General features: G+C 49.1%; 1 protein-coding gene across 5 annotated transcripts in view; it reads right to left on the minus strand.

The window, feature by feature from the left end:
* The window catches only part of Scara3 (scavenger receptor class A member 3), a 44,664-nt gene extending 28,044 nt beyond the window's left edge, over positions 1-16,620 (minus strand). For 4 of the 5 annotated variants that reach the window (XM_008828142.2, XM_029561138.1, XM_029561141.1 and 1 more), the window contains exons 1-2: positions 16,376-16,620; positions 645-743 (exon numbers count right to left, since the gene is read on the minus strand). In XM_008828142.2, coding sequence (XP_008826364.1) covers positions 645-743; positions 16,376-16,382 — 106 coding nt within the window. In that variant the 5' untranslated portion in view covers positions 16,383-16,620. Of the gene's footprint in view, positions 1-644; positions 744-3,758; positions 4,063-16,375 lie in introns of all 5 variants that reach the window. The other variant, XM_029561139.1, reaches the window with a different exon arrangement.
* Positions 16,621-16,626: the final 6 nt, after the last annotated feature.

The raw sequence follows: 16,626 nt of genomic DNA on the forward strand, positions 1-16,626 counted from the left end.
GAACCAGTGGTTCTCCTGGAAACCAAACCGATGGTTACAGTCCACCAGTCAGGTCACTGCATGGAGGGAGAAGGGAGCAGGTGCTCCTGGAAACTTTGGGAGGTGTCCGTACTCAACAGGAATGCAGGATGGCCCCAAGGTGAACTCTGCTTCAGCTGCACATGGATGAGCATCAGAAGTGATTTAAAAGCCAGTGCCTGGTTCCCATGCCATACCAAGATGAATCTAAAATTCCAAGGGTTGGCCTCAGGCAGCACTGGCTGAGCCCAATGTTTAGCCATGGTAGAGAGCAAAAGTTATCATTGATACCAAATTCTACTGAGGGCCCTCGTTGAACTATCAGCTCAAGAAACATGAGAGATAAGACCAGTGACAGGCTTAAGCACAGAGTGTCTGGCAGGGGGAGAGAGCAGGGGTCCCTAGCAGGGCTCAGGAGGAACCCTGGAGACACATGGCATTTTATGTCAAATGCTGATTTCATCCATACAGCACAGCCCCAGGCCACAAAGCTCTGCCCCTTCACTCTCTAGGGAAATGAGAGCGGGATTTTGAAACCATGTAGTGGGACAAGTTGCTCACCAGGCTGAAGATGGGGACAGAGAGCTCCTGACCCAAAGAGGAGATGGGGACCCCTAAACCCTTACCCTCCTGCGTGCATGGGAAGGATGGCATGTCCTCGTCTTCACCAGTCAGTTCCTCTTCGGTAACACACAGTGCATCCCCATCAGTGCCAGCTGATCGCACTGCAAAAGAGCCAGTGCTGTCAATTGCCTGGACCCTGAGTCATGCCTGTCCCTCTTTAGCTTCCCATTTAGTACCAAGCCTCACTTGTCCATGGGACCAATTCAGTCCACCTGAGCAGCAGGTGATCTGATGTGAGCTGAAAAAGGAGGAGAGAGAAGACTTGGGAGGCTGAGTTACCGGGATGTCCCACCCATCTAGTAGGTAAGTCTGCCTGTCTCCCACAAGCTAGGAAGACACGCAGGTCCACCTACTTGGACCCCTGGGGGAGGAACAGAGATATAAGAGCTCATTAACTGCTCTTGCTCATGGTAACAGAAGCAGAATTACTCTGCTGTGAGGACAGAATCTGGCTCGGCATGGTCCCAAAATACTATGCCCAGCTGGGGGCCATGGAGAGGAGGAAGCAGGAAGTGGGTAGATATAGGATGGGTACATCCTGCCTCTGTGCCTTAGCTGAGACACACTAAGGTGTCAAAGGGAGCATGGGGTCCTGACTAAAGGCCTAGTAATACTTCTTCCCTATAGTGATCTGCTCCCTAAATAAGGAAATGATGTGTCCCATCATTAAGATTGCTCTCCTTCCCCAGACCCCTCCTGCCTCATCTTCCAGGGGAAGCCTGGTATTTTATAAACAGCATGAAGGAAGGTGCCTGAAAAAAAGGCAGAGCTGGAATTGATGAAGGAGAGATTGTGATGTAGATTTAAGCACTGCCAACAATGGCGAGGTCCTCAGCGGGACAGTGAGCACCCCGGTATGTGTGGGCTTCTCAAAAGAAAGTCCTGTTTTAGAGTCTTCACAATAGCCGTATAAATGATTTGAGGGCTTATGAAGTTGCATGTATGTGTCCTTCTTAAGACAACTTCCTACAAGTGAATTTACTGGATTGGATTATAAGGGTATTTTAAGGATATGATAGTTAACAAGTTATGATCAAAGGGGAGGGACACAAATTGTACTTTTAACCACACAGCATATGAATGATTTGCTAGCACACCCCAATGAGTCTTACCATAAGAATAAATGTATTTTTGAGTTTAACTCAAATGATTTCCATGTTTTATCTGTACATTGAAAACTTGTTGGTGAAAGCCTTGCAGGGGAGGACATTATACCTCACTGGTAGGGCAGGTATTTAGCATGTATGAGAGCATGTGTTCAAACTCTAGCAAACACACACACACACACACATTAGCAAAACTGTGGACTCTGGAGTCTATGGAAAAGCCAGGTTTTCTGACAAATAGCACTTTTCCCTTAGTCTCCTTTGCCACCACTTCCCCATTTACACAGTCCTAGGATTAGAGACCTACGTCATCGTGCCTGGCTCTTATTTTTTAAAGAGCAGACTAGTTGCAGTGAGACTCAGGATCCTTACCCACAGGTATGGCATGACACTGACCAATCAGTGTGAGGGCTGTGACCAAGTAGAATGCACCAGCACTGTCCCTGGATGAGACTCAGTGACAGCAGGACTGGGGAGGGGCAACTTCCGGGGTCCAGGCTTCTTTGCAGGAACCTGTGGCCGACCTGCCCCTGGTATGTGGCAGTGTGTCCCCGCTTCCCTGTCTTCTCCTATATTGCAGATGCTCCTGATACTGTGTCCCAACCCTGTATTTGTTTCCCCTTCTGGTTTTAGCTCCTAACTTAAATGTCTTTTCTCCTCCTCATCCCTCTCTAACTTCCCGTCTTCTCTTTCTTCCTCCTCCAAGAATTCCTCTTCTTTGGGGCTTGTTTTGTTTGGTCCTTGCAGATTTTTGTTTTCTTTCAACTTTAGCTTTGCAATATGTCATTTATCTAGTACCTAAAATGTATTTATTTATTTATTTATTTATTTATTTATTTATTTATTTATTTAGAGACAAGGTCTCCCTGTAGCCCCAGCTGTCCTGGAACTCACTATGTAGACCTCAAACTCACAGAGATCTGCCTGTCTCTGCCTCCCAAGTGCTGGACTAAAGGCGTGCACCACCATGCCTGGCATAGTACCTAAAATTTAAAGCCCAAGAATATGCTAAGAGCAGCGCTGGTCTTAGCTTGCTTTTCTGTTCCAGTTGAAAAAAAAAATGTGATAAAGTGTTGGGTCTGGTCTTAAGGCACTCTTCACAACAATCCTTTACACTTTATAGTCTAAAGTACCGCTTTTATGGGCAAAGAGACTGAGGGCCAAAGAAGTTAAGAATTTTACTTTACAGCATACAGGATATAAGCAGAGAAGCCAGGACTTGAATTCAGAAATCTTCCTGCTCTACCACAACATACCCCTGGGAGGGAGGGACGAAGATTCTACAAAGTTCTGAGAAATATTTCTTCTGCAATTACAAGATCAGCAGATAGAAATGAGAAGGAACCAGCAGGTGACTAAGCAGGCAAAACGTCAAGGGCTCTGACAGTGACCAATAGCTATCTTGGGTTGTACCCTGTGGCCCGTTAGCCCAAGACCTGTGCTGTGATCAACAGGGAAAAATGACATGCAAAGGAGGTGTGATGGCCAGTGTTCATTGTCAACTTCACAGAATTTAGGATCACCTGGGAGGTAGGCCTCTGGGCATGTCTATGGGGGATTATCTTTCGACTAGGGTTAAGTGAGGCGTGAAGACCTCCCCGACCCCCTTATAGTGGGTGGCACCATCCCTAGGATGGGTCCCTGGAGTGCCTAAGTGGAGAAAAGGAGTTCAGCAGCACGCATTCTCCACGCTTGGCTTCCTGACTGTGGATACAATGTGACCAGTTTATTCAAGCTCCTGTTGCTTCTCTTCCCTACCATGACAGGTTGTGCCTCTGTGAGCCGAAACAAACGCTTTACACTTAGGGTGTTTTTATCACAGTAACAGGAAAAAAAACTGAGACAGTAGTTAATAGCACTTGTTAAGTAAGGCAACCCTGAATGGTCCGTCAGAGAAGGGATGAGGAGGACCCCAGAGGAAAGACCATTGCTGCCATGAACGCCCTCTGCTTAGTCCCCAGGTAGGTCACAGCTCAACTGACATTGGAGTACGTCCCTTGTTGCACGTACTTCTGGGATTCTGGATTCTTCTTCTGCTCTCATGTCCAGGCCTCGAGTTCTAGGGGTAAGGACTGCGTCTGTCCCACACAGTGGCTGGCTCAGAGAACAGCTCAACCAACATTTCTTTGAACGACTCTCTGGATGATTTTGCATTATTCTTTCTAGTGGTGGGTCTATGGCAACACCTGAAGCTGAATGAAGATCTCAAGACCTCAAGACTCAGGGCTCCACCTCCAGGGATTCTACGATGAAAGAGGCTGAAGACTGACGTGCTGGGGCTTAAAAACACTGCTACCTGATCTCTACAAGTAACCTGAGAAAGAGATGGAGAATTAGTCTCTGGGTTTGACAGGTGAAGAGAGAGAGAGAGAGAGAGAGAGAGAGAGAGAGAGAGAGAGAGAGAGAGAGAGAGAGAGCCCCCGCGGTGGATCTGGGAGGGTGTGGAGAGAGAGAGAGAGAGAGAGAGAGAGAGAGAGAGAGAGAGAGAGAGAGAGAAGAAACTTTAGGGTCAGATCCTGGGTCCTGGGCAGCCCTAAAAAATTAGGCTTGGCTATCTGTCCTCAATTAAAGAGGCAGTAGTGAAAACCAGAGAACAGAGAATGGAGATGTAGTCAATATGGCCACATTGGGAAGAAGAAATAAAGCTGTCCAGCGAACTCCAATCCATGTTCAGAATCCTGGGGTAAGGTTTAGATTTAAATAGAAATTGAGAGGGATGCATAACTAAGCAGTCCTGGTCAAGGTGTGGTCCTGTCCATCACACTTCATTGTCTCAGCTCCTGGTCTGTCCTGCAGGTTGTCAGCATGGTACAAGATTCTCTAGGAAGCAAGTTCCCCTCTGGGTGGCACCAGGTTTCAACCTTTTCCTTTTCCATCATGAGGCTTCTGGGCAAATTCCAATTCCCTGAGGAGAGTTGTCGCAATAGTTTTCAGGAAGGAAGGTCACACACATCTCTTTTTAGATCTTTGCTCCTGCAGGGAAAGGTCACACGATAAAGTCCATAATGCCTGGTGGCGGAAATCACAGCCAGCTTCTCCAATCCTGGCTCTCCTCTCCATGGTAACAGACTCCAGGTAGCCTCTTTCAGATGTGTATGTGTGTGCCTGTGTGTGTGTGCATGTGTGGGGTGTGTGTGTGGTTGTGTAAGTGTGTACATGTGTGTGTGGCTGGTTGTGTGTAGGAGGTGTGCATGTGTGTGTGTGCATGTGTGAGTGTGGAAATGGTTGTGTATGGGGGTGTACGTGTGTGGTTGTATAAGTATGTGTGCATGTGTGTGTGTAGTTGTGTGTGTGGGTGTGGGTATGCATGCTTGTGGGGCATGCATGTGTGAGTGTGTGTGCAAAGGTGAGTGTGGGCATGGCTGTGAGTGGGTGGGGATATGCATGTGTGGGGGGCATGCATGTGTGAGTGTGTGTGCATAGGTGAGTGTGGGCATATGCATGTGGGGGGCATGCATGTGTGTGGTTGTGTGTGTGAGTGTGGGTATGAATATGTGAGTGTGGGTGTGTGAGTGGGTGTGGGTGTGCATGTGGGGGGCATGCATGTGTGAATGTGTGTAGTTGTGTTTGTACATATGTGAGTGCACATGTGAGTGTGGGTGTGCAGATACATGCTTTGAAGAGGACAGTAGAATGGGAGAAGGAAGGGCCAAGACTTTATCTTTCTATGTTCATCCTGGGAAATCAACCTTTCCAGCCCTGCTTTGCAACTTGGATTGTGATCCCACGGTCAGTTTACAAGGACTGCTTCCCCTAGGCAGCTTACAGGATGATGCTCTCTTTCCCATAAGCCAACGCTTCAGGCTAGGTGGGCTGGAATTCCTCAGGCCTTCTGTGCTTGTCTAATCAAAGCTTCAGCTAGCTCGGGCCTCTCACCCTCAGGAGCTCTGCAGAAGTACATTGTGCTGCGGGGCTGGTCAGATCTTCCAGCTTGACTCCTCAGAGAGATATCCCTTTCCTTCCTGTGAGCAGAGATGCCTTCCTGTGCCACCCCTCACGTCTCCCCACCCCTTAGTGGTGTCTCTTGGCCTCCTCCCTGTTTTGGCTTCAGAGTGGATTTCAGTACTGCTGTTTACAGCCTAGGAATCTGGGATGACTTAAATCAGGCTTGGCTGACACCAGCCTTTAGCACACAGCCTCCTAGAGCACTCAGCTTTGCCATAACCTTGCTCCCAGGGTGAGAGCCCCTTACATTGCCTGTCATCATCAAGTGGGAGTTAATAATGACTGCTTTCCGGTACTGTAAGGAGTGGCCCACAGGAGGGGAATAGACAGTTGCCAGTTTGAAGCTCAGCTCCCTCTAATCTAGGGGTTCCTGGGTATTTGGCCCTCTTCCCTGTGATGACATCTCAGTTCCATAACTCACAGCCCTCCTGAGTCCCCAGAGAGGACTCCTCTTCCTAATCCCTGGTCTTCCTGTTCTCCAGGACGGAGTGCAGCCCTTGGAGATTTTGATTTTTCTGTATCTGGAACCCTGCGGCAACTTGCCACTTTAGCCTCGCTTGCTTTAATGAGAACATAATCCAAAGCTTTTGTGGGACTCTTCAAGCCAAGTCTTTTGCAAGCACTGTGTATTCACATCTCACCAAGCTTGTTCCGGTCAGAGAATACATGAACATGCAGATATTCAGAATGGGAGGAGGGGGGCTGGAGAGATGGCTCAGCGGTTAAGAGCTAACAACCAGCTATAACTCCAGTTCCAGGGGATCTTAGGGTCTCTCTGGTTTCTGTGGGCATTGTACGCATGGATACACTTATATATGTGCAGGCAAGACATTCCTGCATATAGAATCAATATGGATAAATAATTCTTAAATGGATTAATCATTGAAAATATGGCTTCAAACTACCTTATCCTTGGTATCCCATGGCTAAGGAGTAGTGATATACAGGGTTTGCAAAAGTTTAAAGCATCAGAGACAAAATTATCCCACTGAGGCTTCAGGTTTGACTTGCCAAGAAGTGAACAGGTTGGGCGGGGGCAGCAGAATTTATGTTCTGTTCCATTTCCCTCCCTTCCACAGAGCTAGAAAACTTATTCTCCTCGGGGGCTAGAGAGATGGCTTAGCAGTTAAGAGCACTTACTTCTCTTGCAGATGACCCGGATTTAGTTCCCAGTACCCACATAGTAGCTCACAACCACTGTGAGTCTCATTCCAGGGGATCTGATGTCTTCCTCTTCTCACCTCCTTGGGTACCTACACCCATGTTACATGTAACCTCACACAGGTACACCTAAAAACAATCTTTAAAAAGTAAGAGGCAGGGACAGGTGGATCTCTGTGAGTTCAAGGCTAGCCTGGTCTACACAGTGAGTTCCAGGACAGCTGGGGCTACAGGGAGACCCTGTCTCAAAAAGACCAAAAAAAAGTAAAGATTTCTCCTAAAACTAAAAAGACTCCTGTTTGGGTGGGGGGTGGCAGAGTGGAGGGGGAGGGGTGGGGACATGAACATCCATGAGATTTGGGATTTTGAACTTTCGAAAAGTTATGGGACGCCCTGAGTGTAAAACATATGTGTTCCTGGGTGTCTGGAAGAGTAGAGGGAGGTGCCTTGCTACGACAGGGTGTAGGTGTTTGGAGGATGCTAAGCTTCCAGGAATAGGAAATAGTCTGAGTATGGGTACATGTGTGCTCTTTTTAATTTTGCTGATTTGAGGATCAAGGCCAGGAAGTCTGGGCTTTGAAAAGGACACCTGAGAACACAAGGCAAGCCTGGACCTAAAAACGTTCGTCAAGTCCCTCTGAGACACATCTGAGACAGCACGCTGTTCTGGCAATCCCAAAGAAGCAAGCATCAGAGGTCTGGGAATCAGTTACCGCCTTTCTTATCCTAAAGCTACAGGGGATCCCAGCTCTGACCACAGACTGCTTGCCACACAGAAGCCAGCGCTTTACCTAGCAAAGATGTAAACTGGGCTCCATGCTGCATGCGACACAAATCACAGGCAGTGTGCTTGGAAAAACAGAAGAAAATCAAATAGTCTTTAAAAGCCAACGTTGCAAGCCAGACTTTTAAAGTAGCAGCAAAGGCTAGTGATTTGAAAGGGCCTCTGTTCTCATGCCTGAGGTCATAATCTTCAACTTGAACACAGGAAGGAAAGGCAGAGGGGAGGAAGTCCTTCTTTCTAAGCTTTTGCTTGCAAGAGTCACGTAGAACATTAGATGGAAAGGTACATATCTTGGCACCTGGCTGCAGTGATTGCTGACTCTCTGGGGTCAGACCTGGTTCAGCCTTTTCCTCTATGGGTGGAAGATAGCCCAGACCTGCTCACTAACTGGTAACTCAACCGAGGTCAATGACGCTGGCTTTCTTTTGGTTGACCCAAAAAATGTGTAGCTGATTCACCCTTCGTTTTTCTGGGACCGCATTCTTCCATTCGAGTGAGAAGGGGGAGATTCGAGGAACTGAATAAAAGGTCTTTCTTTGGGCACTCCAAGGAACATATTTTGATGATTATCTTCAGTAGAGTTCAGAGTGGGTTTTCTAAAACAGCCAATTGGAGCAGGAAAAATAAAGATTTGAGAGTCTTCTCAGGAGTCAATGCTATATTTAAAGTTGCAGCAGAGCTGTAGTTTAAGGCTGGAGAATGCTGTAATTAAGGTCGTGGCTTGTTTTCATTAGAAGCCTCCTGCCACTGTTCCTCTCCAAGGCTTCCTTTGTGAGTTCCTCTGAAGCCTGGTGGGAATCGTCTGTCCCTCTCAGTCCCAAAGAAACCGCATCTTTCCTTTCGGATTCCCTTGCTCTGAGAGTTGCCGCTGTCAGCTCTCTTCTGCAGATTTTCGCTTCTCTAACCCTTTCTGTTTTAGTTCCCACCCTCAACCTTATTCCTTCTTAAAATTGACACCCAGCACACTGGGACAGTCATCCCCTCTCCTGGTCTCTGCCTCTTCCTTCTGGACTCTCCTCTGCTGCCTCTTGCTGACTTCTTGGTGACCGCAGAGACTGGAGGTGAAATCTCCTTTTCTCCTAAGCTCCCCTTTACCTAAGTAACATCCCTCCCTCTCCTGCCCTTTGTTATCCTCACTGGGACTTCCTTGGCATTTGGGGGTGGCACAATTTTTCATCAGATGAGATTCACCTACTCTCCAGGGACATTTCACATTCCAGTCTTGCCCTTAAATGCCAGGAGCAATTCTAGGTCACTTGTGATAACCTCAAATGTCCATGCCATCTCTAAATAGTTCCTTGAGAGGTGATGTCACCTGAGAAGAAACTAGGGCTTTTTACACCCTGTCCAGCAGTCTTGCCTGTCACATCCACAACTAGTCTCCTAGGTGGGGACAGTCCCTTTTCTATTCCCTGGAGGGGACAGCCCCTCCTCCACTCCCTGGATCCCCAAGATGGGAGAGGTGGGAAGCATCAGTCTGCATGATCCATGCTGCCCCGTGGTCTGTGAAACCCCAGCATTTTTCACTGCGTGGGCCATGCTCCCTTCTTCTCTGAGCTTCTTTATATAAGACAGTAGCAGTGCCCTCCGTGTCCCAGAGCTGCCACCAAAATACAGCGTGATGCCGTACATGCTGTAGCACTTAGCAGGCAGCAACCGTCTGATTAAGGACAGCAACCACTTTTGCTGGTGTTATTTTTCTAAGCAATTCCAATCACAGCTGTCCTCTATTACCACGTCCCAACCCCCATCACCCTTAGGACCAATTTCCAACTTCCAAGAAATCCATTTTTCAAAGCGTGTCCAACAGAATATAATTCCAAAACATCCTTTGTGGGGGGGGGGAAGCTCTCGGCAAACATTTCAAGACAAAAAAGTCTTGGGGAAATAAAGGAAGCCCATTTAAATTGAATTCTGTGTTTCTCAGACTTCCTTGATCTCAGAACTTCCTGCCAATCTTGAAAAACATGTGTCCACTGATCCCTTGGAATCAGGATTCAGAGATGCCCTATGTTGGGAAGCGTCGTTCTGAACAATGCCAGTGTTGGCTTGGATTATTCCTTCATCCTTTTCTACCCACGTGAATGTGGGCAATACAGTAAGCTTCATGTCCAGAGGGCTGGCAGGCTGAGCTGTAATACAGTTGGCACTCCGTAGTAGGAACCTGCACGTCTCATCTCCACACTGGTTGCAGCTCAGCCTGCCAGCCCTCTGGACATGAAGCTTACTGCTGTCCCATCTGCATGGTCTCCAGTGTCTTTCTTTGTACCCCAAGCTTTCCCTCATCTCTACCACACTAAACAGGTACATCTGCTCTCTCCCTTCCTGTGACCGATTCTGAACCCCTAGAGCAGCCTTGTGCAGGGTCAATCACAGGCCCCGGAGCCTGGAGCTCGCCCTCTCTCTCTCTCTCTCTCTCTCTCTCTCTCTCTCTCTCTCTGTCAGTGCTCAGCCTGTTTTCCTCCCCACCCCAGGCAGCAGGAACAGTTCCAAAAAGACCTTTGAGTTCCAACTCCTTTCTCTTTCACTGGCTCACTCAAGACACCTGCATCTCAATCATGCACAGGTGAACAGGTATGGGAAGAGACCCCATTATTTGGAGCAGGTTGGCACTCTGTTACCACACTTCAAATGAGTATCCCCTTTGACTCAGCACCCCTTCTAGGAACCTTCCTCAGAGGTTAACAGCCAGCAAAGGTGCAGGTAGAGATGACCGCTGTATGCTAACTGTATGCTATAATAAACCCAAGGAGAAATCATGGACAGCTTCAATGCCCAGGCTTAAGAGATTGGTCAAATTACTGTAGAGTCATGCTGTGGAATGTTCCACAACCATTAAGAAATGTAGATCTGCATTTATTGCCTGAAGAAAATGCACATATCCTTCTGTTAATTCTTTTTTTTTTTTTTGGTCTTTTTGAGACAAGGTTTCCCTGTAACCCCAGTTGGCCTGGAACTCACGATGTAGACCAGGCTGGCCTTGAACTCACAGAGATCCACCTGTCTCTGCCTCCGTGTGCCATCATGCCCGGCTTCTTCTGTTAATTCTTAAAAAAAATATTTTAGTGCTAGAGATTGAACTATATCCCCAGTTCCTTTTGTTAATTAAAAAAAATGTCATTTATTGTTTTTTATTTTATGTGTATGAGTGTATTGCCTGCATGAATGTAAGTGCACTTGTGTCTGTCATGCAATGTTTGTGGAGTTAAGAGGATGTCAGATTCCCCCTAGAACTGGAGATATGGATGGTTGGTAGCCACCATGTGGGTGCAGGGAACGGAACCCAGGTCCTCTGCAAGAGCAGCCAGTGCTCTTAACCTCTGAGCTACCTCTCCAGCCCCCCATTTGTTAATTTGAAAAGTACATACGGGGCCAGTGAGATGACTCAGTAGATGGAGGTGTTTCTTACCAAGCCTGAGGACCTGACTTTGATTCTTGGAGCCCATATTGTGGAAGGACAGAACCAATTCCCAGAAGTTGTCCTCTGACCTCTACACATGAGTATGGCACCCCGCCCCAAAGTAAGTAAGTAAATAAATAAATAAAACAATGTAAAAATAACAAAAGTATACAAGAACAATATGGATAGCATCCTCTTAGCTAGGTGGGGAGAATTCCATGTGTAACTGTATTAGTAAAGCCTTCTGGAAGGATGCCCATCTATGTTGTATCATTGGTCGCTGAGGTATAGATGCTATATTTTTCCCTGTTCTGAAGCTTTCGAAATTTTGAAACAATGAGCTAGGAATACATATGTCCAAGTCTTATGCAGGTTTCTCCATTCCTTTGGTAGAGATTATTTTTCTCAAGGTAGATCTTCCTCCATCAGCAAGCTCCTGCCGGTTCCCGTCTCTTCTGTCCCTCTGCCTTTCGATGAGTACTGGCCATCCTGACCTTGAAAATCCCTTCAGGCCCAGCTTCATTTCTCACTCCAAATACCTACTTCCTTTCTCTAGGAACTTGTCAAACCTGAGGTCCCTGCAGCTTGGCTCTATTCTCTCCAAGCAGCTCCACTTTTCTCACAGCTTGCTAATCCTCCACTAACTCTGGTCATCACTGACACTGTGGATCATCACCATTCTCCAGGAACTCCCTCCTCACTCCCCTGGCACTGCTGTCCTAACTCTTCGCCTATGTTCTACCCTAACCATGCCTCTTGGAAGCTCATTTTCTTCCTCCAACTCTCTAAAAGTAGAGATTTCCCAACATAGGATAATGTCCTAAGAAGAGGACTCTAGTGAGAGGTGCCTTCTCCTGACAAGCCCTTCAGGCCCTCCAAGGCCAACAGGAGACAAGGCGCAAGGCTGCCATGGCCCATGGCTCTCAGCTCCTGTCAGCAAGCCCTCAACGGTCTATCAGCGTACCTACGGCTCAGCTGCTCCCAAGTGATCTGATCAAGTCACCCCACCCTTTGACTTTTCCTGAAGCTCTTCTGAAAGCTCACTTGCTCTTTGGGACTCCTACTGAGTCCACTGTCCATTCCATCCTTCTTTTTTTTTAATCCGGTCTGTCCCCGGGTGTGCACACCTGTGTCTGCCACACAGTTAGCAAGTCTGCTTCCTCTCCACCTGTCATGTCTCCTCTCCAAAAAACCAGGTTTTCCATACATGTTGACTGGTTGGAAAGGGTGGGGTGACATCCCAGAATAAGCAGCTTGGGTTCAGATGGGAATGAAGGTATTGCCCCTGAATTGTGAAGAAAGGTCTGCAGTTTCCAGGAGAGATGTTAACATTGCTGGAAATGTGGGCTGGGACCTCAGGCAAATGTGACTGATGCCATCACTCTAATCCCACTTGGGAGGGTGCCCAGTGGGACCCCAGAAGTCCACATCCAGAAAATAGACATCCAACAGAAGAGCAAATGCCACTCCACACTCTCTCCTTCAGACCTTTCACAACACTTACCACTGCCAGTCTCTTTGGCACGATTTTGGGGACACAAATCTGTGCTCTAGCAAAAGGAAAGTTCCTTGGGAGAAAGAGCAGTATCTAAGCCTCTCTTTGTATCTGTTTTGGCCACTACTATAGACCCTGGCATCTAACATCTAGCCAATACACGTTGGTTAAACAGAAACATGGGTCTTTATCAAATTCCTGGGATAGGTTCTGAGGATACAGTGGTATGTTCTTGCTTTAAAAAATCTCAGGGGGCAGGGCAAGGGTGTTCATACAACAAACAAATGTCCTGAGCACTCTTGAGTGCCAGGGAAAAGGCAGGCAGAAACACCATGCTTATGAAGCCCGTGCTCTAGACCACTCATGGTACCACCCAGGCTACATGATGAAGGGACTGAAGCCCATGGAGTTCAATGTGCCAATGACAAAGCTAATCTATGCCAGGACTGGGCTGACCTCAGGGCTCCAGTATTCTTGACACATGCTCAGGCATGCACACATGCACACAACATAATTAAACACAGGTGGAGGGTATGCAAGAGAGTGTCATGGCCCTTCATGCTGCCCCAATGCCAGTTCTAACACACAGAACAGCTGCTTGTCCCTGGGAATTGCCAAGCCATCCACCAATGCCAGCTGCAAGGCAGAATGGTTTTTCTCCTTTCTCACAAATTAGCTCGGGGATGTGAATCTTCAGGTTTTAAAGTTACCCCAGATGAACAGCAGGATGGCCATTTTTGTGAGGGCATGTGTGATTGTTTGGAGCTGATCACCAATATCCTACTCCCTGAGGGTCTGAAGGTCCCTGAATGGGGCCATTCACCTTTGTACCATCAGCTCCTTGTTTTCTAGCCCAAGCATCTTTTAGCACCCAGAGTTCTGGGAATGGTAGGCCCAGCCAGCTGGCTCATGCCTTTTCCCAGGCAAGCAGAGAAATGAGCTTCGCCACGGAGCTGATCAAATGTCATCACAGCGCTGCACTTTTGCCACCTTCCTTCTCCCAGCAAGCCCTTTGTTGTGCATTGCATGCTCCTCTCTCAATCCCCAGGAACGGCTTGTTTCTCTAGTACTAGGAAGTGGTAGAGTGTGGCTCTGCCCTGCCTGTGCAGGCAGGCAGCCGAACACACATCTCTCAGGCCCACACCAAAGACCTGCTTCCCACTACCCTTTACTGAGTCACTTCCTCTCCCTAAGTGGTACTGGAGCCCAGAGCTCCTGAGCCTCAGAGACCACCCAGGAGGAGAAGGGGCTCAGGGAGGGGAAATAACAGAAATGGAGTCTGAGTCTTTGAGTTGCAAATCAGGCATCATCAAGTTTGAGTCTTCATCTTCATAGTCAACCGGGCTACTTCTGGGGGGTCTGGGAGGGCTTTCCTGTCAAGCCTGTCATTGGAGGCATGGAAACTATATTTCACAGGTGGCTGTTAAAGGCTCAGACAAGTCAGTGGGAAACTCTAAGATGGGCTTGTCACCAAGGGGCTAGTGACAGCTCTGTGCTCCTAGGGTTATGCTTGAGAGAGGCCAGGTGCCAGCTTACGTCAAAAGACATGACTACCTGGGAGGCCTGGCCAACCACGGTGAGGCAGGAGCTGTGTGCCATCCTCCACACCCCAGAAACAGCTTGGCTGGCACAGCAGGGCTCCGGCACCCAGCATCTGACTGTTCAACAGGCCTGTTTTCTTGTTTAAGTACCATTCTCACCAGTGTCCCCTTCCTCCATAAAGCATCACATCACTGTGTTTGTTTTGAGCAGGAGACTGTGGTCCTTTGCCAGAAGATGTAATCGGAAGATTGATGGGGCCACAGAGGAGGCAGCAAAGCCAGCCTCCTTTGGGGAAGAGCCTCTTTGGAAAGGACCCCCATCCTTCTCTGAGGGCACTTTGCTTTTTCCACTTGGGTGAGGAAAACTCTTTACACTCCAGATTCCCAAAGGCCAAATATTTGCTGTCTGTGACTGCCCTGCCCTTTCCATCACAAGCAGAGGCGGTGGCTCTTCCTGGCTGCTGGGGAGGGAGGCAGCTGGGAGTCAATGCCCCCCACCACCCTGGCAGCCCTGCACCCTTCTTTCACAAGAGATCACTGAGGGTTTCTAAAGAGCTCTTCTGAGGCTTGTGGTGATGTGTTGTGCTGGCACCTGGGGAGGCGCCTGGATGGGAGCAGGGGAGGAGGTAAGCAGGCAGGACTACACTTCCCTGCCAGCTGCGGTTGCTGCTAGGATCTCTCTGGAGATACTGCACAGCTCTTTCCTCCCTGCTGTCATAGGTATCCAGCTCTGCCTTTGTCCCTCTATATTGTCTCTCATATGTTTGTCTGGAATATTGATTGGGCCAAAAGCCCTCTGAAAATGTACAGCATACAAGGCCCAGGGCAACCAGTGGCCCCAGACTATGGTAAGATGTGCCCTGAAATGGCCTGCCCCAGACAGGAGGGGAGGGAAGAGCTCCAAAGATATGGCAGCAAGGAGCCCAGTGGGTGAGGCTCCTCTTCATCCACCAAGGGAACTCCCCAGGGTTTGGTTATAACCACCCCAGTCAGTCTAAGACCTGGTGATGCCATTAGGAAGCACAGGCAGAAAGTGCCAGAGTACAGAGGGAAGAAAGTAGAAGGGTGGGGTGTCTTTTGGACTGGTGGTCAGGAGCCCTGGACTCTAGACCTTTAACTAGCAGTGAGTTGAAGCAATGTTATCAGCTATGAAGTTTGTGGGGTTCAGTGAAAAATGGAGGGGGGTCTCTGTTAAAAAAATATGAAAAATTTCACTGACAGCATCAGTGGTACCTTAAACCAAGCATGGGGTCCCCTTGGACTGCTGAACAGATGGCGTATCTACCACTGAGCCAGCCCTAACTCTCTGAGTCTCCGTTTCCTCAATTCTATAGCGTGGAGGCTAAATTGAGTCAAAGGTTTGTCTGTGGGGCCCTTTCTTCATGTGAAGTCTCAGACTCTTTGATGCCAGAGAGGCAAACCACAGCTCTGCTGGGAGCAGGCTTTAGAGATGGGGTGCCACCTCCTGGTACCACCTGCCTTTTTCCCTTCCTTAGCCACACTTGACAGTATAGAGTCCTACAAGGGTCCCAAGGGTCCTTTGAGTAAGTCAGGGGTCACCACTCAGGCTAGGAGCACAAGCATCTCTAAGCTGCTACAGGAGAAGCACTGGAAGGCACTGGGGAGGGTACCAAAGCCTTGAAATTCCTCTGCACACCAAAGCCTGCTTCTCCCAGGCCCCAGAATGAACTCTCCAGAAACCTCCACAGACCAGGCCCAGTAGAAGCAGCTGGGGATCAAGACTGGTTCTTATTTTCAACCCAAGGCCACCTGGGTGATGGGCCCTAACTTGTCAGGTGCCTTCTATTCTGGCCCTCAGGGCTTCCTCAGCTGCTCTGTCCCAGGTCAGAGGTCATGGCAGATCAGGCATGGTTCAAAGGTTGGGAAGGGCAGGGCCCAGCTGGAGCTCTGACTGGTAATGTCTGTTTTGGGGAAGGAGCTGGAGTTAGTGGAAGAAAGAAGCCTTGACTGGGACAGGGACCGCAGGAGCCTCTGGGATGGACCTCAGCCGGGATCCACACTGCTAGATCTTTCTGTGCTGACTGGAGAGGACTTTAAACTTGTTTTGAGAGATGAGCCACTGTTGTGAGGCCAGGACTGCAAGGGACTGTGTGATGGACCATCCTCCCATTCCTCCCCTGGACTTCAGGGCCCATCTGGTACTGGGGGGCCGGTACCTCTCCAAGGGATAGTCAAAGGGGCGCCCTCCCCCAGCTAGCTCTGGTTGCGTGTGTGTGTGTGTGTGTGTGTGTGTGTGTGTGTGTGTGTGTGTGTATCGGTGCTCCCAGGGGGTCCGCTTACCTTTCATGGTGCCTTCTGCGGGGGCCTCGGTAGGGCCTCGGCGCGTCGCGGTGGGTAGAGCAGGAAGCCGGGGTCCTCCCCGAGGCACCTACGCGCTGCCGGCGGGAGTGGGGCTCGCCGGGGCAGGCATGCCGCGGCGGCCCGGGAGGAGGCGGCGTGCCAGGAGCTGGGTCCCGGGGGTCGCACCTGGGGACGCCCCGCTGCACTGCCAGCCGGAGCCCGGCGAGCTGTGCCGCAGCCCCGCGCCCCAC

The sequence above is a fragment of the Nannospalax galili genome, unplaced genomic scaffold (assembly GCF_000622305.1).
Source record: "Nannospalax galili isolate Female #2095 unplaced genomic scaffold, S.galili_v1.0 scaffold612, whole genome shotgun sequence".
Taxonomy (NCBI): Eukaryota; Metazoa; Chordata; class Mammalia; order Rodentia; family Spalacidae; genus Nannospalax; species Nannospalax galili.